The sequence below is a fragment of the Heloderma suspectum genome, chromosome 13 (genome assembly GCF_057233095.1).
Source record: "Heloderma suspectum isolate Gila_16-S chromosome 13, 16-S_ref, whole genome shotgun sequence".
Lineage (NCBI taxonomy): Eukaryota > Metazoa > Chordata > Lepidosauria > Squamata > Helodermatidae > Heloderma > Heloderma suspectum.
This window is the reverse complement of record NC_139470.1, coordinates 5,257,104-5,282,171: the sequence shown is the minus strand read 5'-3', so window position 1 is coordinate 5,282,171 and position 25,068 is coordinate 5,257,104. Positions and strand designations below refer to the sequence as shown.

At 46.4% G+C, this 25,068-nt stretch overlaps 1 protein-coding gene across 1 annotated transcript in view; it reads left to right on the top strand.

Moving 5' to 3' along the window:
* The window catches only part of CFAP251 (cilia and flagella associated protein 251), a 42,518-nt gene extending 21,160 nt beyond the window's left edge, over positions 1 to 21,358 (top strand). Inside the window, exons 16-22 of the mRNA XM_084820135.1 lie at positions 84 to 198; positions 1,053 to 1,216; positions 10,930 to 11,020; positions 12,095 to 12,238; positions 15,451 to 15,679; positions 15,771 to 15,872; positions 18,647 to 21,358. Of these exons, the coding sequence (XP_084676261.1) occupies positions 84 to 198; positions 1,053 to 1,216; positions 10,930 to 11,020; positions 12,095 to 12,238; positions 15,451 to 15,679; positions 15,771 to 15,872; positions 18,647 to 18,801 (1,000 nt within the window). The 3' untranslated portion in view covers positions 18,802 to 21,358. The remainder of the gene's footprint in view (positions 1 to 83; positions 199 to 1,052; positions 1,217 to 10,929; positions 11,021 to 12,094; positions 12,239 to 15,450; positions 15,680 to 15,770; positions 15,873 to 18,646) is intronic.
* The last annotated feature ends 3,710 nt before the right edge of the window (positions 21,359 to 25,068 follow it).

Genomic DNA, 25,068 nt, shown 5'->3' with positions numbered 1-25,068 from the left:
TGGGCGTCGTCCCTGGCTGAAGTTGTTAAAAGCCAGATGATCAAGTGTTGTTGTTGTTGTTGTTGTTAATGTGTTTATTGTAGAAAGACTGTTCTGGGACCAACGTACGGCTCCCCCCTTGAGAAGATCCTAGTCCTACCAGTACCAGACAGTGATGAACCACAGAGACGGTATCTGGCTTACATTACAACAGATAAGGCAGGTGAAGGTCTTTGGGGCCAGTTCTGTAACTAGTTCCCATCTCTACCTGGTTCAAGTTCCCAGTTCTATGTTTGACCCACCCACCCAGAAAATCGAGGGGCCTTTGAAACCAGGATGGGGGATGAGTTTGGAATAGCCGTGGGCTACTAAGCACGCCACCATTCACATTCTAGGTTCTCCCTGCTCAGCTAGACGACTCCTTTTACAAAGCTGATGCGGGGGGAACACCCCCTAAATCTTCTGTCCAGCATCATGTGACTCTAGTTCTCCCCTACCAGGACCATTCAGTGCCTGAAGGTACTTCGCTGTGCTAGGCTGCTGGCGGAGGGCCAATGGGAAGCAGCAACAGCCCCACTCTGGCTGCCTCAGAGAGGATTTCTCGTACAATTTGTCCTGTACTTTCTCTGCAAGAGCAGCACAAACAGTGACTAGATCTGGACGATCGCGGGGGTTCTCCCCCAGCCCCCAGGCAGGCTGTGTGCGCCGCCACAATGTGTATAATTACCCACGATACACTGTGGGTAGCCGTGTCGTCCAGACCCGGTGCGGGTGGCTTCTTACCCATGCCACAACCCATGGCTCGTAATAGGGGTTGTGGTGGGGGTCAGAAGCCAGCCCCGCTGCGCACCGTCCTAGGTTCGGATGACACAGCAACTCGCACTCCAGTGCAGGGAATTATGCAAATCGCGGCCACGCACACAGCACACGCAGGGGTGGGGGAAGCCACGATGGCGCCTGGCAGCAGCAGCAGAGAGGAGCTGAGCACCCCAGCCATGTCAGCGTGAGGCCGTGGGGGCTGAGCAGGCGCATCTTTTGGGGGCTCGTGTCAGGGTCTCTGTCTTTCTCCCCAGGTCGGCCTGCAGATCTTGCCCATTGATGGGAACCCGCACAAATCCTCGGCCTTCATTTGCCACCCGGCGGGCGTCTCCAACCTCACCTACTCCTACGACGGGCGCCACCTCTTCACGGCGGGGGGTAACGACCTCACTGTGATGAGATGGGACGTCAGTTTAGAGTAAGTCTCGGCAGTGCTTTCCCTTCTTCTCCATGCCGGCAATGGGGTGGCCAGCGAGGCTGCAGGCTTGCCAAGGCAGCCCCCAGGGTGACAGTGCTCTTGTGGGTGTACAAAAGATGGTGCCCCAAACTTCCTTAGGGAAAGCAGCCTCAGCAGCCTAATGGATCAGCCACTGGCTTGCTAAACCAGGGATTGCTGGATGGCGTCCCATCTGGTGTGAAGAGAGAAATTGGCTCTCCTGGTGTCTCCCAGGCCCTTAAGTGGGCTTTCTGGGGAAAGGGAAACAGGACTTTTAAAAACAAATTTCTTTGGGGATGGAGCCACAGAGCACATTTTGCATGTTGAAGGTCTCAGGTTGGATCCTGGCCGCCTGCACTCCAAAGCACTTCTGGTAGCAGGGCTAGGAACATAGGAAGCTGCCTGAGAGCCCTGGTCTGTTTAGCCCAGTATTGTCAACACATATGGCAGCAGCGGCTCTCCAGGGTTTCAGGCAGGATTTCCCCCCAGACCTACCTGGAGATGCTGCTGGGGATCGAACCTGGGACCCTCTGGGCTGCGACCCCCTCCTGTTGTCCTAGCAATGTTTCCTAGGGCTAAGAAACATTGCTGTCTACCCAAGACCTTGGAGGTGGGGGACCTGAGCCCCTCCAGATGTTGTTGGACTCAACCCCAGTCAGGATGGTCAGCAGTCAGGGGTATTGGGAATTGTGGCTCTCCAGATGTTGTTGGACTACAAGTTCCCCACCCTGGGGAAGTGGGACCAAAGGTCTGACGGGTATAAGACATCTTCCATTGTTACTGGAGAGAACCCACAGATCAGTGGTGGGGCACGGGCGTTGTGTGCAGCAGGTCCCAGGTTCAATCCTGTCTTGAGCAGGAGGTTGAACTAGATGATGTCCGAGGTCCCTTCCAACTCTTTGATTCTATGAATCCTGTTCCTGGGGTTCTTCAGTTCAAAAGGGATCTCACAGAGCCAGACCAAAACATTCTGCTGCCTGAGGCAAAGGACAAGATGGCACCTTCCCCCATTCCATGTACAAAAGCCAACTGGAATGGCTTCTTCAACACTGGTGATGGGACAGCATCCTCCACTGCACCTAAAGATTGATTGATTGATTAATTGATTGATTGCATTTATACCCCGCCTTTTTTCCTCTTGCAAGGAACCCAAGGCGGCTTACATTATCATCTTCCTCTCCATTTTATCCTCACAACAACAACCCTGTGAGGTGGGTTGGGCTGAGAGTCTGTGACTGGCCCAAAGTCACCCAGTGAGCTTCCATGGCCGAGTGGGGACTAGAACCCGGCTCTCCCGGCTCCCAGTCCGTCACTCTCACCACTACACCGGACCCCGGGCAGGCCGCGTGGCACACACAACTTGCCTTCTTACACCTTGATGCTGCTCCACGGCATCGGCTGCCTGGGGCAGTTGCCTCACTCTGCCTAATGGTAGGGCCAGCCCTGGGATTTCAGTTCACAGAGCTGGGGGAATAAACCTGTTGCCTGAGACCCTGTACAACTACTGCCAAGCAAAAAAGACAGTAGTGAGCTGGGTGGTAGTCATGGCTTTTCAGCTTAGGAGGAAAAAGTTGAATAAGGGGGCGAGGGGGGATGATAGAGCTGTATAAAATTATGCATGTTGTAGAGAAAGTTGATACCGAGAAAAAGTTTTTCTCCCTATCTACGTTCTCTACACTGTGCATAATTTTATTTCTCTTATGATACTAGAAGCCGGGGATCATCCCATGAAGCTGAATGGTGGGAGTTCAGGACAGATAAAAGGAAGTGCTTCTTTACACCGCGCCTAGTTAAACTGTGGAACTCACTGCCACAGGATGTGTTGATGGTCACCAACATGGCAAATTCATGGAGGACAAGGCTATCAGTGGCTATTAGTCATGATGGTCATACGCTGTCTCCAGTATCAGGCAGTACGCTTCTGAACACCAGTTGCTGGGAACAACAGCGGGAGAGGGATATTGCCCACATCTTGCTTCAGTGGACTGGCCACTCTTGGAAACGGAATGGTGGGCTAGATGGGTCTTTGGTCTGATTCAGCAGGGCGTCTGTTCTTAGACAGACCAGCGGCCTGACTCAATGTAAGGCCGCTTCATATGAAATATCAGTGTCTTTGTGTTTTTCTTAGGACATCTAAATAATTAAAAACCCATCATCGGTCTAGCTGTGCCTATTTTCTACCTTCTTGCTGCTGGGGACAGTCTCTGTGGCTGGTTATGTCCTTTCCTTGCAGGCAGGATAAGCTGCGAATTGGAGCGCCGCTAGTGGGCCTAGCCACCCTGATCCTAATTGTCCATGTGCTCGTCCACCAGAGTGGACGCAGGAGAGCAGGAACCGCCTTCCGAGCATCTTAAATGTATTACAGGGCTGAAGTGGCCCTGATACAACATTGTTGTTCCTGCAGAACACTTCTTTCATTATTTCAGGAAAAGCTGACGTATCGCTTTACTCTTGGAAGGGTGTAAGGATTTTGCTACGTTTTCTAAAAGATAAGGACCTTTTTTTCTTGTTGCTTGTTTATTGATGCTCAGGGGCACAAGTGGTAACCGAGAAAGTACTGCAGGAATTATATGTGGGGCGTGTGTGCATTTTTGGGGCAAGGGGTATGTGCTACCTCTCAGCACCCTTAGCTGGCTTTGTTGTGGCGGTGGAGATGCTAGCTGCTAGGGCTGGGGTGGAAACACTCCGTGGGACTCCTCTGCCTGCCCCCTCTGGGGGCATCGCTTCAGAGCATTCAGCTTACTAGCATCAGAGCAGGAAGAGTAAGTGGGATCATGGTGGGAGAGCTAAAGTCCTATTAATTCTTTCTGTTTCTCACTCACACACATGCACACGCACGCACACACACAGACACACACCCCTTTCGTCTATGTGGCTTAATCAGTTGGAGGTCCGGCCTGAGCAAGAATTAAATGAAGGCAGTAGAATATAAATGATCCTGTTTTATAATTGCTGGCTGGGGTCCAAGCAGGATTGAATGCCTCTGTAATTTGTTTATGGAGGAAGGCATTTTATGAGCTAATTAGCGCTTTTCTGCTGCCTCTGGCATCTTCTGTGTCTCCGCAATATTTAATGTCCAAGTATAACTTAATTATATACAAAAGCCTCAAGAGTTTGGATCACAGGAGGCACGGTCCTGTTCAGGATGCAGGTGCACCGGCTGAAATTTTGCTGCATTTTGAGGTTGACGCAGGAAGAAATATTCAAAGCCTCTGTGTTTCCCCATGGCTGTGTTCACAGAGAGCCTTCTTTACACACTAAAAGGTGCATTTCCACTACACATTTAAATCAATAGATTAACAATGTGCTTCTCCACTGCATGCCAGGAATTGGTGAGCTTGCCCTATCCCAGCCTTTCCCAATCTGGTGCCCTCCTGATGTGTTGAACGACCACTCCTGTTATCCCCAACCAGCTTGAGCAATGGAGTTGTTGTCCGATACATCTGGAGGGCACAGGCTGGGGAAGCCTGTCTCAGCCCCTTGCTGGAACTAGCGTTCCCAAGATCTCTTGGTCCAGACAGCCATGATGGTTAAACAGGCTTGAAACTGCTTTGTACTGTACTTGTACTTGTACTGTAGCAATACCCAAGATTCAGGTTCTAGGGGTTGCTTCCTTGCAAAACTACACATGTGCACAGATGTGGGGTATCCTAAGGAAACGTGGCACCGGATGGAGATTAAGGCAGTAGTGGAGGCACGGGTTTTGGGGAGGGGTCACAGCTTGGGGGCAGCAAATCAGGGGATGGTAAGAAGCCCACCTGACGATGTAATTAGCATCATAGGAACAACTGTGCTGGATCTAGTCCAGCACTCTGTTCACGCAGTGGCCAACCAGCTGTGCAACAGCACCCTCCCGGTCACGTTCCCCAGCAACTGGTGTACATAGGCATACTGTCTCTGATTCTGGAGGTAGCATATAGCCATCAGGACCAGTAGCTGCTGATGGCCTTATCCTCCAAGAATTTGTTTAATCCCTCTTTAAACCTGTCCAAGTTGGTAGCTATCACTACATCTTGTGGAAGCAAATTCCATTGTTTAACTATGCACTGTGGAAGTAAGTAAATGGTGTAGTACTGGGGTCCCCAAAGTGGTGCCTGTGGGCACCCAAACATTTGTGTGTGCGGGGGAATTTAATCCCCCCATTTTTTAAAATATACATACATGGATTTGTGTGAAATGTATACAACTTTCTAGCAATTATAGATGGTTTCAACAAAAGTGGACCAAACATCCAAATAAGTATCCATTTGAAGGTGGTGTCTATATGCCACCCATTCAAATATTGAAAGTGTTGTACGGTCCTCAATCCATTACATTATAGGAAGTGAGTGTTTATCCTTACAATGATATAATATCAGTCTTTTAGCTATCAAAAGGGTGTGGAGAATCCATTTACGCTGACTGTCAATTTCTGTGAAGTAGGTAAATAATTTAAAAGAGCATGTACATCAGTGAATATTAAAAGACTGTTCCAGTACAACATTTATCTGTGTAATAACCTCCCCCCAGAAAGTAGTAACTACTGGACATTGCCAAAACATAGGTTTAAAAGAAGCATTCGCTGTATTGCACAACCAGCAATTAGCCAAATTAGACAATCCCTTATTAAAGAGACATTGTGATGTCCAATAGATCCAAAATGAACGTTTTTGTTGAATAAGACAAAGCCTGAGATTCATAGATGCAACAGGTAGACGCCAAAGCAGCAATCCACTGATCAGGCATTTTGTAGTGGTGCCCACAGCATAGTCCCAAATTCCCAAATCTGCCCACAGTTCCAAACAGCTTGGGGACCCCTGTTGTAGCCATTATTTGGTGGATGTGGTGCAGAAGTAGAGAGTTCCTTCAACCCACGGAAGGAGGACATGGATCCCGCCGCCAATTTGAAGCTTGAAAACACTCTCTGTATCTTCTATACAACTACTTTTTGATGACGCTGTAGGATGCAGGCTTTTCCGTTACACAGAACTCTTCATCAGGTGTGAGTGGAATGAGCCACCCTTCAAACATCACCGATCATGCCTCTGTTAATTTATTAGTTTTGTATCTCTGGCACGATGTGTGAATGCAAACAGAGTGGCATAAAACCTGCTTCTCATCGCAGCTTGTGCAGGGGCAGGTTTGACGGCTCAAGGATTTAATTAACTTAATTTAAATTAAATTGATCTGGGGGAATTGATAGACCTAATTATTTCAGTGTGTGTGTGTGTGTGTGTGTGTGTGTGTGTGTGTATGTGTTTAATTGCTACAGTGGGGGCTGTGGGTTCTTTTATATAATCCTTTAAAATATATATATATCTCCAATTACACCAGGAAGAGGATATACCACTGTTTATAACAGCTGCCTTATCTCATGCACACTCAGCCTGGGAGGGGAAAAACACAGCCAGAGAAAATAGAAAAACGGTGTTAAAAATAAAAAATTATTTATTACATTTCTAAACCATCCAATAACTGAAGCTCTCTGGGCATTTCACAACAGTTGAAACCATAAAATGCAGCACCTTGATAAAACATAATATAAAACTCTTTAAAAGTGTCAAAGTACGGTATAAAACCAGAGTAAAAACCAGCAGCAGTGTAAAGATCTAAAAATACAATAACATATTTAAAACAGTAAAAACTTAAAGTGCCTGGGAGAATAAAAGGTTTTCACCTGTCACGGAAAAGACCATAACGCAGGTGCCAGGTGATCCTCTCTGGGGAGGGCCTTCTCCAACCGGGGTGCTACAGCTGAAAAGGCCCTCCCCTTAGTAGCCACCTGCCTCATTTCATTTGGTGGGGGCACCCAGAGGAGATCTCTGAGGAGAATCTTAGGGTCCAGGCAGGTATACATGGGAGGTAATCTGGCCCCAAGCAATTTAGGTGGGTGCGTGTTGAAATAGCAGACACGCCCACCAGCATCCTTCAAAACACTGCCAATAGCATCCAGTCCGGGACTGTGCTACCTACCCAAGGAGGGAGTCAATGACTGGGTTCAGATGACCGCAGTGGGAAAAGAAGGCATTGTGGCTTCTCCCTCCACCCCCGTGTGGGCTGTGCATGTGACCACCATTCGCATAATTGCTTACCTTCATGCTGACCTGAACACCACTATTGATGCAGCGTCAGTTGAGGTGTCCAGCACATCATCTTATCCTGTTTTGTGGGATCACTTTCAGTTTTCGGAGCCTGAGGATGTGGACAAGACGCTTGCATCTTTTCAACCCACCACATGCTCTCTCGACCCTTGCCTGTCACAGCTTATTCAAGATAACCACAGGGGGCTGACTGGAAGGATCAGGAGAGTGGTGAACGTATCATTGCGTGATCCTACTGCCTTGAAGGAGGCAGTGGTGCAACCACTCCTGAAAACACCCTCCCTCGATCCAGATGCTAACTATCGTCCAGCCGCAAATACCCCGTTCCTGAGTAAGGTGCTCAAGAGAGTGGTGGTGTCTCAGCTGCAGGTGCTCTTGAATGAAACTGATTATCTGGATCCATTCCAGTTTGGGTTCAGGCCTGGTTTCTGGATGGAATCGGCCTTGGTCGCCCTCATGGATGCCCTTCTTTGGGAGAGGGACTGGGGGAAGTGCGACCCTGTTACTTCTTGATCTCTCAGCGGCTTTTGATACCATTGATCACGTTGACTGCCTCCATGATTTGGGAGTTGGAGGCACTGTTCTACAGTGGTTCAACCCATACTTGCGGAGTCAGTTCCAGAAAATAGCACTGGAACATGGAACATGGCAGGTGAAGTATGGGATGCCACAGGCACCATCCTGTCCCCAATGTTATTTAATATCTATATGAAGCTGTTGGGAGCGGTTATCAGGAGATTTGGGGCAAGGTGTCACCAGCATGCTGATTTATTTTATTTATTTATTTATTTCATTTCTATACCGCCCAATAGCTGAAGCTCTCTGGGCGGTTCACAAAAATTAAAACCAAACAACACACAATAAAACAATTTAAAATATATAGAACATTAAAACCACAATATAACAATACAACCACAATAAAACCTAGCAGCAGTACAGGAGTTTAAAATACAGATTTAAAACAGCAAAGATAAAAATTTAGAAAGCTAAAATGCTAAAATGCCTGGGAAAATAAAAAGGTCTTCACCTGGCACCGAAAGGAATACCCAGCTGATGACACCCAGCTCTTTTTCTCTCTGACATCTGAATCAGGAGAGGCTGTGCACGTTCTGAACCAGTGTCTGGATGCAGTTATGGCTTGGATGGTGCCCAATAAACTGAAGCGGAATCCCGATAAAACATAGACCCTATGGGTTGGCAGTTCCCAGGCCCGGGAATTGGGGTGCTTGCCTGTTCTGGATGGGGTGCACTCCCTGTGAAGGTGGTGTTCCTGGATCCATCATTGTCACTGGAGGCCTTGGTGACCCAGAGCGCCCATTACCAACTTTGGTACACCGGCTACCCCCGTTCCTGGATATGGATAGCCTAACCACAGTGATCCATGCACTGGTAACCTCACATTTAGACTACCGCAATGCACTCTTGTGGAGCTGACCTTGTGCATGGTTCAGAAGCTGCAGCTAGTGCAGAATGCAGCAGCTAGGGTGCTGACTGGGGCACCCGACTGTGCTCACATAGCACCTGTGTTAAACAAACTGCACCAGCTGCCTATTAGCTACCAAGCCACGTATGAGGTTGTGCCATCGTCATACAAAGCCCTACACAAATTGGGACCAGGATACCTCGAAGACTGCCTTCCCTTATACATACCCAGGCGACTTTCAAGATCGCCCAAGGAGGCCTTGTTGGTCATTCCAAAAAGAACGGAATGTCGCCATGAAATGCCTAGATGGCGGGCCTTCTGTGTAGCGGCACCCACCATCTGGAAAAGCCTCCCTCATGCAGTTCGGGAGACAGAAAATGTGGCATCTTCTAAACGCCTCCTGAAAACACACTTCTTCACCCAGGCTTCCCTTGGGCTGTAAGTCAATTAATAATGCCACTTCATTTTACTGCTTCTTGAATTTTAACTGTTTTTAATGCTGTGTTTTAATGCTACATTTTAATGTTGTGTTTTTAATATTGTATTTTAATATTTATTGTGAGCTGCTAAGAGATTTTATTACATTCAGCGGTATACAAATGTCACAAGTAAATAACTAAATAATAAATAATTCCATGCAATGCCGCACAGGTTGGAGCGTCATCTGAACCTGGTCCACAGTGTGGTGGTGGTGACTTTGTACCCACCCTACAACCCACGATGTGAAGGAGAGGCCTCAGTAAAGCCTAGCATGAGCAGACAGACTGAGTGGCCAACCAAGATGGGTTTCCTCCTGTTTTTGAGCATACTGTGTGGATGGGGAGATGTTTCAGTTTCATGTGAAGGTGAAGCGTTAAGCCTCAGGTTAGGGTTACACCTCAGGTTAGGGTTAAGCCTCAGGTTAGGGTTGGGAAAACCTGGCTCCCTGTGCAAGAGCAGGGACCTCTGTAAAACCTAGCTTGGGCAGACAGACTGAGTGGTCAACCAGGACAGCTTGCCTACTGTCTTTGAATACACCATGTGGGATGGGGAGAATTTACAGGTTCACATGAGGGTTAGGGTTAAGCCTCAGGTTAGGGTTAGGGTTGGGAAAACCTGGCTCCCTGTGCAAGAGCAGGGACCTCTGTAAAATGTCGGGGGAAAGTGTGGGCGCACCCAAGTCTCCAGGTCTCAAACCCACACTGGAAGCTCCACTGGGCATAAGCATAACAGCCCTGCTAGATCAGGCCCAAAGCTTATCTAATCCAACCTCCGGTGTCCCACAGTGGCCAACGACATGCCTGTGGGAAGCCTGCAAGCAGGACATGAGTGCAATAGCCCTCTCTTGCTCATATTCCCAAGTCAATGGGAGAGAGGTTTCTTGCCCAGGTCTGGGGCTGGTGTAAAGTTCTGCTGTTGATAGGAGTGTAGCCGTGGACTGGAGGGTATAGGAAGTTGCCCATTTTCTGTCCTCAACTCTGTCTGTTTCAACTCTTCCACCAGCATATCTTCACTGGGGAATGGCTGTGCCAGCGGAGTATTCCACTGGCACATCTGAGTTGTTCTGCTGGCGTATCCGTTGGGCCATGTGAAGTTCTGGAAGTGTACAGGCAGTGGTGTAGTGGGGCCAGGGTTCACAGGGATGCAGCGCTGGTGCTTTTTCACTAGCAGGGACACTGACTTCACCTGCCACCCCCTCAGATTCCCTGTTCCCTCTGAGTTTAGCTGCCATCCTCACAGTGGCTGGGGTGCAAATGAATTTTCCCAGCAAGCATATATTGTTCCCTGTTGTGATGCAAAGTATTCTGGGATAGTTTGGTCTTGAACGGGCCATTCAAGACTCATTCATTTACAGAAGACCAGCTCCTGGTAGAGATGAAAACTGCTAGAACTGGTTTGCTGATATGGATCTGCCTGAATTTTAGGACTCAAAATTCAGGCAGTCATGATGAGTCAAAATTTACCACTTCATGACTATGCACAGGGGCTTCTGCCAAATCCTGAAGCTCTTCAGCTGGTGGATTTTGAGTATAGGATTATGCCTTCAATTATCTCAGTGCCTTTTGGGAAGAATTGCACCTCTTGATACAGAGGCTCAGATGAATTTTAATTTTTAAGAGATACGTTTCAGTGCTGTAGGCAGGGTTGGGAGGGAGTCCCTCCTTCTGTCACATCTCCTTGCCAGAGAACTTCATGTGTTGTTTCTCCCCTAGTGCGCTGGAGGCAGCTGTCTTTCTGGGGGGTGAAGATTTGACCCCATTCTACAATCTTCTGGAAGGTGGCAGAGCGGGCGAGTTTTTCCAGGTAATTTAAGACTGCACTGTTTTCTTATTTATAGGACTCATACCCTACCTTTCGATGTGAATGCCCCCAAGGCGGCTTACAAGTCGATAAAATAAATAACATAATCTAAAAACAATGATAAAACCACAAGGATAAAAAGAGATTAAAGCAACAGCCAAAAATAATGGGAAAGAGTTGAAATACAATTTAAAAGCAAGAGAACTGGATAGACTTTGCCCTGCCTGACCCCTGAAAGCTAAAACAGAGATGGCACCACCTGAACACGTCTAGGAAGAAAATCTGGCACTTTGGATACCATCACAGATGGTGGCTCTCCAGTAGCCACCCAGCTAAATTCATGAGGCAGCAGGACATCCACGGAGATGGGGCTTTGAAAAACAATCTCAATTTGTGAGGCAGGTTGATGTGGAAGAAGGTGGTCCTCTAGCTACCCTGGGGTACCCCAGACAGTTGAGTTCCTTTAAAGATCAAACTCAGCACTTTGTACTGAGCTGAGAAACAAACTGGGAGCCAGTGAAGATCTATTAGTTTACTCAAAAGATGTATATACCACTCTTTGGCTGAGCTTCCAGTTAACACTGGAGTAATATGTTCACAGCAGTCAGGCCTAGTTAGTAATGTGTGTTCTGCAACAGTCGAAGTTTCTGAACGCTTTTCAAAGGCAGCGCCATGTCCATCCCAGAATGTCAGAAGCAGCAGGAGAGAAGTGTGTCTCAATTTCCACCTCGACCAGCTGAAAGGGCTCACTGGGGGATCCCCTGCTTGAAGGACCCCAAGATCCTAGAACCAGCACTGTTTGAAACCAAATTATGAATGCACAATTGATTTTGTCGCATATGTATTTTACCACTTATACTTGGTTACTTTTTTTGTATCCATACTGGAAAAAACCTCTACCACCAAATTTTGAATTGGCTGTCATTTAGGATCAGGGTGCTACGGAAATGACTATTAATGCTGCGGAAATAACTATTAATGATGACCTCATTTATCTAGCGATCCAACTTGTCATCTCTTTTGTATTCCGCCCCCCAGAGCTCAAGGTACTTTTTTGCATGTTATATGTCCTTCCAGGAGCTGGAAGACTATTTTTACTATGCTCAGCTGTGTCATCAAGGTATCGACACCATGGAGCCCAGAAAGGTGTCAACACACATCCCCTTGGAACAAGTTCCCTTTGTCATGCGAGCAATGGGATTTTATCCATCTGAGGAACAGGTCAGTGCTTTTTAGGGAAACCTATGGGTAGCACCTTTGACCTTGGAAGTAGCCACACCAATTTAAATACAGTTATTTAGCTATCTCCCACTACCTGTTAATATTTGAAAATGCACGAAAGGTAGTGCCAAACTACATATTACACTAGCCTCCTCCAACCTGATGCTCTCCAGATCTTTTGGGCTTCAACTCCCATCAGCCTCTGCCAGGAATTCTGGGAGTTATAGTCCAAAACATCTGGAGGACACTTAGCTATTCATGCTTTAAAAAAAAAACACCTGTTCTTAAACTGCCCACTTTTTATTTTGAAGAAAAAGCAGCTGCGTTGGCCCCAATCCAAAATGTCCTCCTGCTCTGGATCAGGTCCCTGCACCAGTTTTCTGCCCCAAATCCCTTTCCTCCAGCTATTTGCCACCAGAGATACCGTTTACAGTAAATAGCAAATAGAGAAATTTCTGGCAGGAAAGTGGCACAGAGGGCACTATAGGGGCAAAGTGCCCTGAAAGGAGGGTTAAAAAATCTTAAATAAATAGACCCCCAACCTAGATTGGGAACATGATCCAGATAAGGGCCCTGCAGCTGCTTTTTCTTCCAAATAAAAGTGTCCAGCTTAAGCATGCTTTTTTAAAAGTGGGTAATGTAATGTGTACTTTGGCTCATAGATGTCACTTCCTTCCAGTGGAATAATCTGAAGCTTTAAAAAGCCAGCAAGACTGGACCAGCTGTTCCAGCGCTTCAGAGAAGGAGTTTCCAGGGAGACGCAAAAGCTCCCTTGCTGGTTTTCTCTTGCATTTCCACGTTTAACATCCATATAATCTGTCATTTAGGAATAGCTTCTTATGACCTGTGTAAATTGTCAAAGGGCATTACTGGCGGGCCCTTTGTCTGTGTGACAGCACAGAGGCAGGGACACAGCAGAAATCATAGAGAAATGGGGTGCGGGATGAGGATAATATTTATTTATTTCGTTTCTATACTGCCCAATAGCTGAAGCTCTCTGGGCGGTTCACAAAAAAAATATTCCTTTGAGCAGAATTCAGCCTTGTCATTCAGAATTGTAGGAAGCTGTAGAGATGTCTGAGCTAAAGCAGTTTCTTCCTCTTGCAATGTGTGTGCATGAGAGAGAGAGAGAGAGAGAGAGAGAGAGAGAAGGGGCCTGTTTGTGTGCAGCAGGAGGACAGAAAAAAGCTCTTCAAGGATGACCAAACATGTAGCCCAATTCCCCTGCTCATTGTAGTGTGGCAGGGTGGATTCATGGCCTAGTTCCTTCCACTGAGCAGAAATGTGGAGACACAATGAGAACAGTGCTAAAGCTGTCCCACTTTTACGAAACAGCTGGAGGGCATGGAAAGACCACTGTTTTGTTTTCCTCTTTCTAATGTTTGCAGTATCCTCTTTCCTTCCTTGGAAAAATGCTTTTCTGGGGAGAACTCCCCCCCCCAAATGAATAGTACTGGTTGTGTGGCAGGAGCAGTGAACAATCCTGCTCTCCTGGGTTAAGTAGTCGTGCAAATTGTGTCACTTCTCTGATCACACTTCCCTCTCATTCATGGGCATGAACAGTTGCTATTTCATCAGGGCCAGCTCTGGTTTATTTAGTACCTGTTGCTGGTAAATTACTGCCCCATGTTAACTTTTGGGTTATTTTTTGCGGGGGTGAGGGGTACCTTTTAACATTTTGCTAGAGACTTGCTAGAGTTGCTATTCAGCTTTTAGCCCCCTCCTCTAAGTTTCTAGAGGTTACATCTCTGGGAGAGAGAGGGTGCCTCCAGGGCCAGCATCAGGGGTAAGCATTGTGGGGCACCTGCTGAGGACTGCACCTCTACAAGGGACCCACTGCCAATGGGAAGAGCCTCCTGGCCTTGCTGCTGCTTCTCCTTGCTGTCACTGCCTCTTCATCTATGCTCTCTGAGCATGCAAGCAGCAAGCTGCATGCAAGCGGCAATAGAGCAGTTCTACACTCTCCCACAGGGTGGTGGTACCAAATGGCTCCAGAGGGAGAGGATGTGAATGGGTAGTGGGGAGAGAAGGAAGGAGGAGGTAAACCCGCCCAGGGGTGAGAGCCCACTGATGGCATCTTGCCCAAGGGCCTTCCAAAACCTGATGTTGGCACTGGGCGCCTCTCATCAGGTGCATGTCTGTGAATGCATATGGATGAATGCCAGGGGTTTGTGTCCACACTAGAACTCTTCAGCGCTGCTGAGGCATTGCTTTTCTACAGTCATCTGGAAGCAAAATTAAAATGGAAGCTCCACACTACTGCTGCCCAGTCACTAACTACTATAATGTGGTTTTGCATTATTTCCGAAACAGACCATACAAGCAAACCATGGCTTTTGTGGTTTCCCTCTTCCTGCACCTTCCTGAAGAATTTCTGATGCTCTTCCAAACAGTGGCTTCCGATGTTGGAGGAACATCCCAAATGGCTTGTTAGTTCAGATGTAACACCAAACCACAGTTTGCACAAACTGTGCTTTGCAAACCAGCTTCAAGGTCCTGGTTTGGCAGCCATTCACAGACAGGTTTGTTCGATGGCGTGGGTTTAGAGATCATGATAAACCATTGTTTGGCAATACATCTCACTGGCTGTACTCAGATGTTATGTTCTCCATTCTTCCAAAACATGGTTTGGAGGATTGGGAATGAGCTGTGTGCATACGGTTTGATGCTGGTTTGCAATCCTGGTTTGAAGAGATTGCTCAGATCTCAGCTTGCCAGTTTGGACATCATGGCAACAATGGTTTTACAAATGAAGAAGTGTTCTATTAAGCCAAATGGGCAAGGGAAGGAGGGAATGCACATACATTCCACTTCTTCCCAGTCTTGACAGCCCATGGGTTGTCAGTAATGATTGGGGTAGTGCGAACGCACTGCCCGCAATGCCACCACCGCTTTTACTTAGCACCCCACAATCAACTCCTTCGTAGGCTGCTTAGCAGGTTGTTTGAACCTGGACTGCTGGGTTGTTTAGGGGCTAAGCAGCCCAGTGGTTAACCCATGGTTTGTTGTTGGGATGCTGAGTAAAAGCGGAAGTGGCAGGCGCACCGTAGGTAGCACGTCCGCTCTCTCCTGCTGCTCCCCGACAGTCCATGGGTTGTTTAAGCCATGGGCTGTTGTGTCATGCAAACTGGCCATAGATAGGATGGAATTGTGAAAGAATTGCAACAGTGTCAACAACTCTGTTTATGACAGTGTGTTTTTATTCCTTTTAGATCGAAAACATGTTAAACGAAGTCAAATTCAGTGAATATCTGGAGACTGGGAAGCAAGTGACCCACATCAATTTAGGTGACTTTATCAAACTCTATGTAAACCATCGCCCTGCGTTTGGGCTGGCGGCAAAAGAAATACTAAATGCCTTCCAAGTGTTGGGCTATGAGAATAAGAGCCATGAGACGGCCATTAACAGGGATGACTTGCTGTTGCTGCTTCAACATAGAGGTAGGCAGTGTTGGCCCTAAAACCAATTTGATGATAATGGTGCTGTGATGGTGAAGCTAACAGATTGTGTTTTCGCTTTACTCGGGAACAGGAGAGCATTTCACTGAAGAGGAGCTGGCAGAATACCTCACCACCCTGCTGGGCCTGAATCCTGAGGGGGGGCGCTCGGAGGTTGGCACCTATGATCCCACAGGTATTCAACTGCAGCACTTTTTGCAAAAAGCAAATCTACAGCAGTGCCAGCTCCAGGTTTTAGGGGGCCCTTGGGCAAGACACCCTCAGTGGGCCCCCTCCCTCAGTGAATCTATCTTCTCAACGCCATTGTCACCAGCTGTGACAATGTTGCCTCCTCCTCCTTCTCGTCATTGCTATCACCTGCTTTCTTGCCAGGCAGAAAGCCAGAGAGCAAGTCAGCACTGGCATCTCCTTCTTGCCAACACCGTTGTCTGGGCCAGAGTGAGAGGCGGGTGAACAAGCAGGTTGCTGAAGAGGAGAACAACTCCAGGGGGCTTTTGTGCATGGGCCCTGCTGGGGTGTGGACATCAGTCATGAGATCCAATCTCACAAATTTCTGTGGCTGGCTTAGTTCTAGCCAATGTGGCTTGGTGCCTGGATCTTAAATGCATTGACAGTGAAGTAAGCCCTGTTGAAAGGAATTTAATGCTGTGTTAATGTGCTTCCAATCTCATCGTAGGTGGTCTGACAATAAGGGGATGCTTCCATTGCACTGAAGCTCTCTCACATCCCCTGAGAAGCTCCTTGACCAGGGCTGTGTGAGATCCTCACTAAAAAAAAAACAACAAATTAGGAAAAGCTGGATTCTGCAGCTGGAATAAATGATGAAAATTAAGCATGAGAATTTATTTTGCAGCCCACCCACTTGCTGTTTTGCATATTTTATTCAACTTCTGCTGGGCATAGGGAGGAGTAAAAAGTGACTGTGGTGCCATGAAGCTCCCCTTCATTGTCCCCATACATTCATTTTGGCACAAAGCTAAAACCTGGCTTTTCACCAAAGCCTTTGAGGGCTGATTGAATTCCCTACAGTTGCACACTGTTTTAATTGTTTTATTGTTTTAGATTTTCTAATGGGTATTAGCTTGTTTAATGGTTTAATATGCTTTTAGCAGTTTAAGGGCACAATCCTATTCAGATAGGCAGCCACCTCCAAACTCAGAGGCGATCGCCTATCCAATGCAGGGCAGGAGAAGCACGGAGGGGATCGTTCCCTCCGCGCTTCTCCTGCCCTGCATTTTCGGCTAGACAGCCGATCACAGCTGTCTAGCCGCAGGCGGGCAGAGCGGGGGAGGAGGCTGCTGTATGGCAGATTGGATGCGTCGTACAGACATTTCCGCCCTCCCTGCCCCGGAGCGCCCCCCCGGAAAGCCCCTTTTCGGCTGCTCAGCGCTCCTCTGGAGAGTGCGGAGCATGGGGCTGTTCCGCGCTGCCTCCGAGGCACTGCAGACGTGTGGGGAGGTCAGTTCTCCAGGAACCAACCCCGGAGCGCAGGCTCCAAGGTCAGTTCCCGGAAAACCAGATACCCTGTGGCCATCTTGCCACTGTCTAGCGGCCATAGGATTGCTCCCTAAATTATTTATTGTTTTATACTGTTGAAATTGATTTTATCTGCACGCCTCCCTGAGATCTTAATGATATAGGGTAGGAAACAAATATTTTAAATAAATACATAAAGAATATGGCCAATGTCAAAAGATTCCTTATAAGCGGATGTGTGGGTCTCCTTAGAACATGTGCAAGTTTGTACACAGGTCTAACTAGAGCACATCACGTAATGGCAAGTAAGGCCGGAGAGCCATGTGGCCTTGGGGACAGAGCTACAGGCATAGCCCCGCTGGACCTTTTAACACATGGACCTCCTTGCATTACTGCAATATGCTCTACATGGAGCTTCCCTTGTGCCTGGTTTGGAAGCTGCAGCTAGTGCAGAATGCAGCAGCCGGGCTGCTCAGTGGAGCACCCACCTATACACCCAATACACCTGTATTGAAAGAACTGCACTGGCTGCGTATTAACTACTGAGCCGGTTGCAAGGGTTTGTTGCTGACAGTCAAAGCCCTCAACAACTCGGGACTAGGATACCTAGCAAACTGTCTTCCCCTACATACACCAAATCAACCCCTGAGACCTTCTGAGGAGGCCTTATTGGTCACCCCATAATCAACAGTGTGTTGTCAAGTAACAACATGTAAATGGGTCTTCCTGGCAGTGGCACCCCCCTCCCTCTGGAATGCTCTCCCACGTTTGGTCTGAGAGTCAGAAACTGTGGTGAACTTAAAATGCCTCTTGAAGACACACCTGTATACTCACGCTTTCCCTAACGTGTAATGGCACTGCTGTTTTATTGATTCTGTAACGTTTTAAATGTAAATATAATACACAAATTAGCTTAGAATCCACAGAACTGGGTAGGGTGGGGTGGTGGAAACCCTTGTGCTCACTTCTTTGTGACCATTTAGTTGGTCCTAATAAAGGTATTGCCCATCTGTTACGTCTGGATTTTTCCTAATGGATCGACAGGTCTACCTGCAATATTTGTAGGTTTATTAGTGTATTCCAGCCTTCCCCACTCTGGGGCCTTCCAGATGTGTTGGGCTACAACTCCCAGCATCCCCTAGCTAATATGGGGAAGACTGGTGTATTCTCTCCTCAAAGCTGGGGAGGACTTCTGCTGCACAGTGCAATGTGTTCCATCCCACATTTAGACGAAGCTGTGTTAGTGTCGCACTGGATTGTCACACTGCAGGTCGTCCTGGGGCACCCCTCTTGGACTGGGTGGTGCATTTCCTTTGGGTGCACCCTACTCAACATGCCCCTTTCCAGTCAAGACGGATTTCTGAGCTCGTGGCTTTGTAGACATTTCATTTGATTCCACACATTATTATTTCCACATTCTTTTTAAATCCTAACATCAGTTACTTTGGCCTTTTCCCCCAACCCTCTCTCCAGGTGCAGACGCCTTTATAGAAGAAGAAATTCCAGAGGAAATTACAGCAGCACAGTTCACAACGGATATTCTTGGCTTACCTATTCCTGAACCAAAACTGACAGAGAGAGAAACCACCAATGAACCCATGAGCAGTGTTCAGTCATCGAAGTCTTAATGCCCTTTGATTCTTCTCATTCCCTTTTTCTTATTTGCTGTAACTACCTTATTTGTCCTGAAGTACCTTTAGAAATTATGTTGTCATTTATTTAAAGTCTCAGATCCACAAAGTATCTAGGTCTTATGTCATGAATCCAAATATGTTTTTAAAGGCTAATGGTGATGTAATTATGAGTCCTTTAATAGAGCATCATACAATTCTAAACCTCAAGAAATAATTCTCAAATTGGTCGAAACTAAGGACTCCTGGGGCCAGTCTCACAACTCATTTTGTATTGTTTCCTACCTAGTCTGAGAGCAGATTGGTACACAATTATGTTCAGATCACAGTGAAAGAGATGCTAAAGCATTCTGATAATAATGCCAGGATTATCTTTAAGACTATTAGGCCAAGCATGGGCAGATGTCGGGCTTGTGGGATCTAGGTTTTTTTTATTATTAGAACCTGAGATCCACCAGTGTGGTACAAAATACATATATTTAGAATTAAAGAATTCTGAGCCCAGGAATTTGTTTGGAGTGCCAGAACTGAATGGAGCTCCATTGTTTCACACAAAAATCCACTACTGGTTAGTCCTGTCTTCATTTCAGCAGTAGAGGACAGGAGGGGTCATTGGCCTGATTTTCACAGAATGACAACCCAGAGCATGAGGTTGTTCACACAACACAACGACCCAGAGTATGGGTTGTCACTGAATTGTAGGTTGTTGTGTTATGTGAACCCACCTGCCCTAACAAACCATTGTTTGTTAACCATGACCAGCTCAGAGTTCACAATCCAACAACAAACCATGTGTTTTCTTCGTGGGTTGTTTGTGGTTAATAAAGCATAGTTTGTTAGTGCGGTTGGGTTCACACAACACAACATCCCACGACCCAACAACAACCCATGCTTAACCTATACTCTTGGGTTGTCATGCAGTGTGAACCAGGTCTATGCATTCAGTAAGGGGTCTGTATTGGTCGTTGTTGAATCATGGGTTATGTGTGAACGCTGCAGTATGGTTTAACTATGGTTTGTTAACCATGAACAACTCAGGAAGAGAATCCATGGTTCATTGTTGGGTTGTGAGCTCTGGGTTGTTTGTGGTTAACAACCCATAGTTAAACCATAGTGAACATAAGAAGAGTAGTGCTAGATCAGACCAAAGTCCATCTAGTCCAGCATTCTATTCACACAGTAACCAACTAGCTGCCTACAGGAAACCCAAAAGCAGGATAAGAGTGCAACAGCACCCTCCTGCCCATGTTCAGGGTTCACACATAATGACAACCCATCATTCAACAACAACCTATGATTAATGGCAACCCATACTCAACCCGTACTCTGGGTTGTTGTTACATGTGAACCAGATCATTTTGCTGCCGCTATTGTTAAACAACTGGGAGTCAGTAATCCTTGCTGAACTACTGCATATAATCCAGGGATCTCCCAGTAGATCCAGATCTATCTTCTGCCCACCTCTGTATTAGGCAATTCAAATCCAGATGAAGTCCTGGGTTCTTATTCAAGCCAATGGGGTTGTTTCTGGTGTGCACTGCTACAAACTGAAATTCTGAGAAGGAACTGGACATAGTATTTCCATGGGAAAAGGCTGAGCTGGGCACTTTTGTTTCTGGAAGAAAGCATAAATGCTGGGTCTCAAAACGTTCCTGGAAGTCATGATTGACTCCTATTCCAGACCAGTTGAGACAGTCAGTCTGTGAAAACTCCGTAGTGATGGCGAAGGCAGAGTTGTGGCATTTTAGAGACAATTGCTGTTTTTAATTGTTTAGTTGTTTACAACCAAAGGCCATTCCTAAAACAGTCATATTATAGGGCACAGATTCCATAAACCACAGTTTGTATAGCTTTTTAGACAACTGGTCACCCAAATGGAGTGCTACATCAGACTATGTGGACCTATCTAATTTTTTGTGCTGTCATCACATACAGATGTTTTATAACTGTAAATCATATCAGGCCTGCACAACATGTGACTCAACAGCGAGCCAAACCATGGTGGCCTACCAGGGCCTTGATAAGCTTTCTGTTTTTGCTCCTGGCATTGCAAAATGATGGTGTTTGTAGTCAGGTGCATGACAAGTTAGCCAAATTTGTGTTGGCAAGTCACAAATTATGGATCAATACATGTTTTGACATGCTACATTTTCACTTTATAAAGGTGCATTAATGATGCATCAGTGTTTCTGTTTGATGAATTAGTATATTGGTGCAAGAGTACTAAAGCAAAGTAAAAAAGGAAGAAGTGTGACCTTGTACTTTGATTGAAATACACAGTGGGTAGTCCAACTAGGCCAGGAAGAAGGTGCATGGACAAATGTCATAGCTATCATGAGGCGACACAAACCGGTTATGTGTGACAACTAGAAATGGTGCATTTAGTACTCCATGTACTAAAAGTACTATTTTCCTACACATCAAGCAATGCTGCCATTATTTAATGTTTGTGGGTAAATTTCTTGACAGTTTCCATCAAAAGGTAAACATCCCTGAGAATACATGTCCAATTGCAGCTGTCTAGTCATGGGAATAAACATATTTCATGTGCTCCAAATGGTAGTTGGTAAATAAATCACCTAGGTTCTCCTAGAATTGCCTTAATAAGAGGCTTGTGAGCTTTCCAGATGGGATATCGGATTAGAAACAATTTAGCGGGCTAGATAGATTTTGGGTTTGATCTAGCAGGACAATGTCCTTAATGCCAGCCATGGAGTTTTCTTCCCCCTCAGAGAGGACTCTCTGGAGAAATAGCCGGCCAAAATCTTTGGTGATCTGCTATACTGTAGATCATTTAACTGAAAGGCAAGTATAAATGTAATAATAATAATAATAATAGTTAAACAATACAAGGGAGACAGCTGAGGAACTGGAGATCGAGGGGCGGGGGGAACAGGGAAAGAACATGTGATTATTTTTTATTTCAGTAGCCCAAGCAAAACCCACTGTGCCATCCTAAGAATCTCCTTCCCACTGGCCAAAAAGGGAGTACAACTTTTGTAATTCTCACCAGCATTATTTCTCCTCCAATGCAATATGGACCAAAGGGGCTCCTTCCACCCCACAGGCTGATACTGAAATGGGGCAATAAAATATATAATGTGGGACATCCTCAGAACTGTCCGGACTGTAGCCGTACTAGCCTGTTGTAGCAAAAACAAAGGGTGCTTCCAGATGAGGCTTTCTTCAGGCAATCTGCAATCTGCTTCGTGCATAGAATTTTATGGGTGAGTCCAGGTGTCAGTCTTCCGTTTGTAACCCTCCTGTGTGTTCCCACTGCTTCTTCCATCTTTTTTTTTTGTAACCAAAGGAAATCTGTCAAAGAGGAAAAGGCAGAATAGCTCCACAATCTCTTTCGATTAGTAGCGCTAGGATAGTAGCGCTTTGGATGCTAGAAGCATCCAAACTGTCTCGTGCTAGCCTTTCATAGAATCATAGAATAGTAGGGGTCGAAGGAGCCTACAAGGCCATCGAGTCCAACCCCCTGCTCAATGCAGGAATCCAAGTAAGGATTTCCTGAATTTGGGTCCCCAGATGTTGGACTACAACTCCCATCACCCCTGACCACAGCCCATGCTGGATGAGGATGATGGGCATTACAGTCCAACAACTGCTGGGGGGCTTAGGTTGGGCAAGGTTTTGTTGTTGTTCAGTCGTGTCCGACTCTTCGTGACCCCATGGACCATAGCACACCAGGCCTTCCTGTCCTGTGCTCTCTCCCGGAGCGTGCTCAAGTCCATATTCATTGCATCAGTGATGCTATCTAGCCATCTCATCCTCTGCCGTCCCCTTCTCCTTTTGCCTTCAGTCTTTCCCAGCATCAGGGTCTTTTCAGTGACTTTTCTCTTTGCATTAGGTAGCCAAAATATTTGAGCTTCAGCTTCAGGATCTGTCCTTCCAATGAGCATTCAGGGTTGATTTCCTTTAGGACTGACTGATTTGACCTCCTTGCAGTCCAGGGGACTCGTAAGAGTCTTCTCCAGCACCACAGTTTGAAAGCATCGATTCTTCGGTGCTCAGCCTTCCTTATAGTCCAGCTCTCACAGCCATACGTTGCTACTGGGAAAACCATAGTTTTGATTAGACGGACCTTTGTCAGCAAGGTGATGCCTCTGCTTCTTACTATGCTGTCTAGGTTTGCCATAGCTTTCCTCCCAAGGAGCAAGCGTCTTTTAATTTCATGGCTACAGTCACCGTCTGCGGTGATCTTGGAGCCCAAGAAAATAAAATGTCACTGCTTCTACTTCTTCCCCTTCTATATGCCCAGAAGTGATGGGGCCAGAAGCCATGATTTTAGTTTTTTTAATGTTGAGTTTCAAACCAGCTTTTGCACTCTCCACTTTCACCCTCAACAAGAGGCTCTTTAGATCCTCTTCGCTTTCTGCCATTAGGGTGGTATCGTCTGCGTATCTGAGGTTGTTGATAATTCTCCCGGCAATCTTAATTCCGACCTGTGATTCATCCAACCCGGTGTTTCTCATGATGTACTCTGTATATAAGTTAAATAAGCAGGGTGACAATATGCAGCCTTGTCGTACTCCTTTCCCAGTTTTGAACCACTCGGTTGTTCCATGTCCGGTTCTTACTGTTGCTTCTTGACCCTTGTACAGGTTTGTCAGGAGACAGGTACGGTGGTCTGGTACTCCCATCACTTTAAGAATTTGCCACAGTTTGTTGCGATCCACACAATCAAAGGCTTTTGCGTAGTCAATGAAGCAGAAATAGACGTTTTTCTGGAATTCTCTTGCTTTCTCCATGATGCAGCGAATGTTGGCGATTTGATCTCTAGTTCCTCTGCCTCTTCTAAACCCAGCTTGTACTTCCGGTAGTTCTCGGTTCGCATACTGCTGAAGCCTAGCTTGTAGGATTTTGAGCATCACCTTGCTGGCATGTGAAATGAGCGCAATTGTGCGGTAGTTTGAACATTCTTTGGCCTTGCCCTTCTTTGGAATTGGAATGTAAACTGAACTTTTCCAGTCTTGTGGCCATTGTTGAGTGTTCCAAATTTGTTGGCATATTGAGTGCAGCCCTTTAACAGCATCATCTTTTAGGATTTTAAATAGCTCAGCTGGAATACTGTCATCTCCACTAGCTTTGTTGTTAGTAATGCTTCCTAAGGCCCACTTGACTTCCCTCTCTAGGATGTCCGGCTCAAGTTCAGTGACCGCACTATCATGGCTATCAGGGACATTAAGATCTTTCCTGTATAGTTCTTCTGTGTATTCTTGCCACCTCTTCTTAATCTCATCTCCTTCTGTTAGGTCCCTGCCTTCTTTGTCCTTTATCATGCCCGTCTTTGCACAAAACGTTCCCTTGAGATCCCCGATTTTCTTGAAGAGATCTCTAGTCTTTCCCATTCTATTGTTTTCTTCGATTTCTTTGCATTGTTCATTTAAGAAGGCCTTCTTGTCTCTCCTGGCTATTCTCTGGAACTCTGCATTCAGTTGGGTATATCTTCCCCTTTCTCCCTTTTCGCTTCCCTTCTTTCCTCAGCTACTTGTAAAGCCTCATCAGACAGCCACTTTGCTTTCTTGCATTTCTTTTTCTTTGGGATGGATTTCGTTGCTGAACAATGTTACGGACCTCCATCCATCGTTCCTCAGGCACTCTGTCTATCAGGTCTAATCCCTGAAATCTATTCCTCACCTCCACTGTATATTCATAAGGGATATGATTGAGGTCATACCTGAATGGTTTAGTGGTTTTCCCTACGTTCTTCAATTTAAGCTGAAATTTTGCAACAAGAAGCTCATGATCTGAGCCACAGTCAGCTCCAGGTCTTGCTTTTACTGACTGTATACAGCTTCTCCATCTTTGGCTGCAAAGTACATAATCAATCTGATTTCAATATTGACCATCTGGTGATGTCCATGTGTACAGTCGTCTCTTGTGCTGTTGGAAAAGAGTGTTTGCTGTGATCAGCATGTTCTCTTGGAAAACCTCTATTAGCCTTTGTCCTGCTTCATTTTGTACACCAAGGCCATGCCTGCCTGTTATCCCGGTGATTTCTTGACTTCCTCCTTTAGCATTCCAATCCCCTCTGATGAAGAGGACCTCTTTTTTTGGTGTTAGTTCTAGAAGGTGTTGTAGGTCTTCATAGAACCGATCAGCCTCAGCTTCTTCGGCCTCAGTGGTTGGGGCATAGACTTGAATTACTGTGATGCTGAATGGTTTGCCTTGGATTCGTCCTGAGATCATTCTATCGTTTTTGAGATTGTACCCCAGTACTGCTGTTCCCACCCTTTTGTTGACTATGAGTGCTAC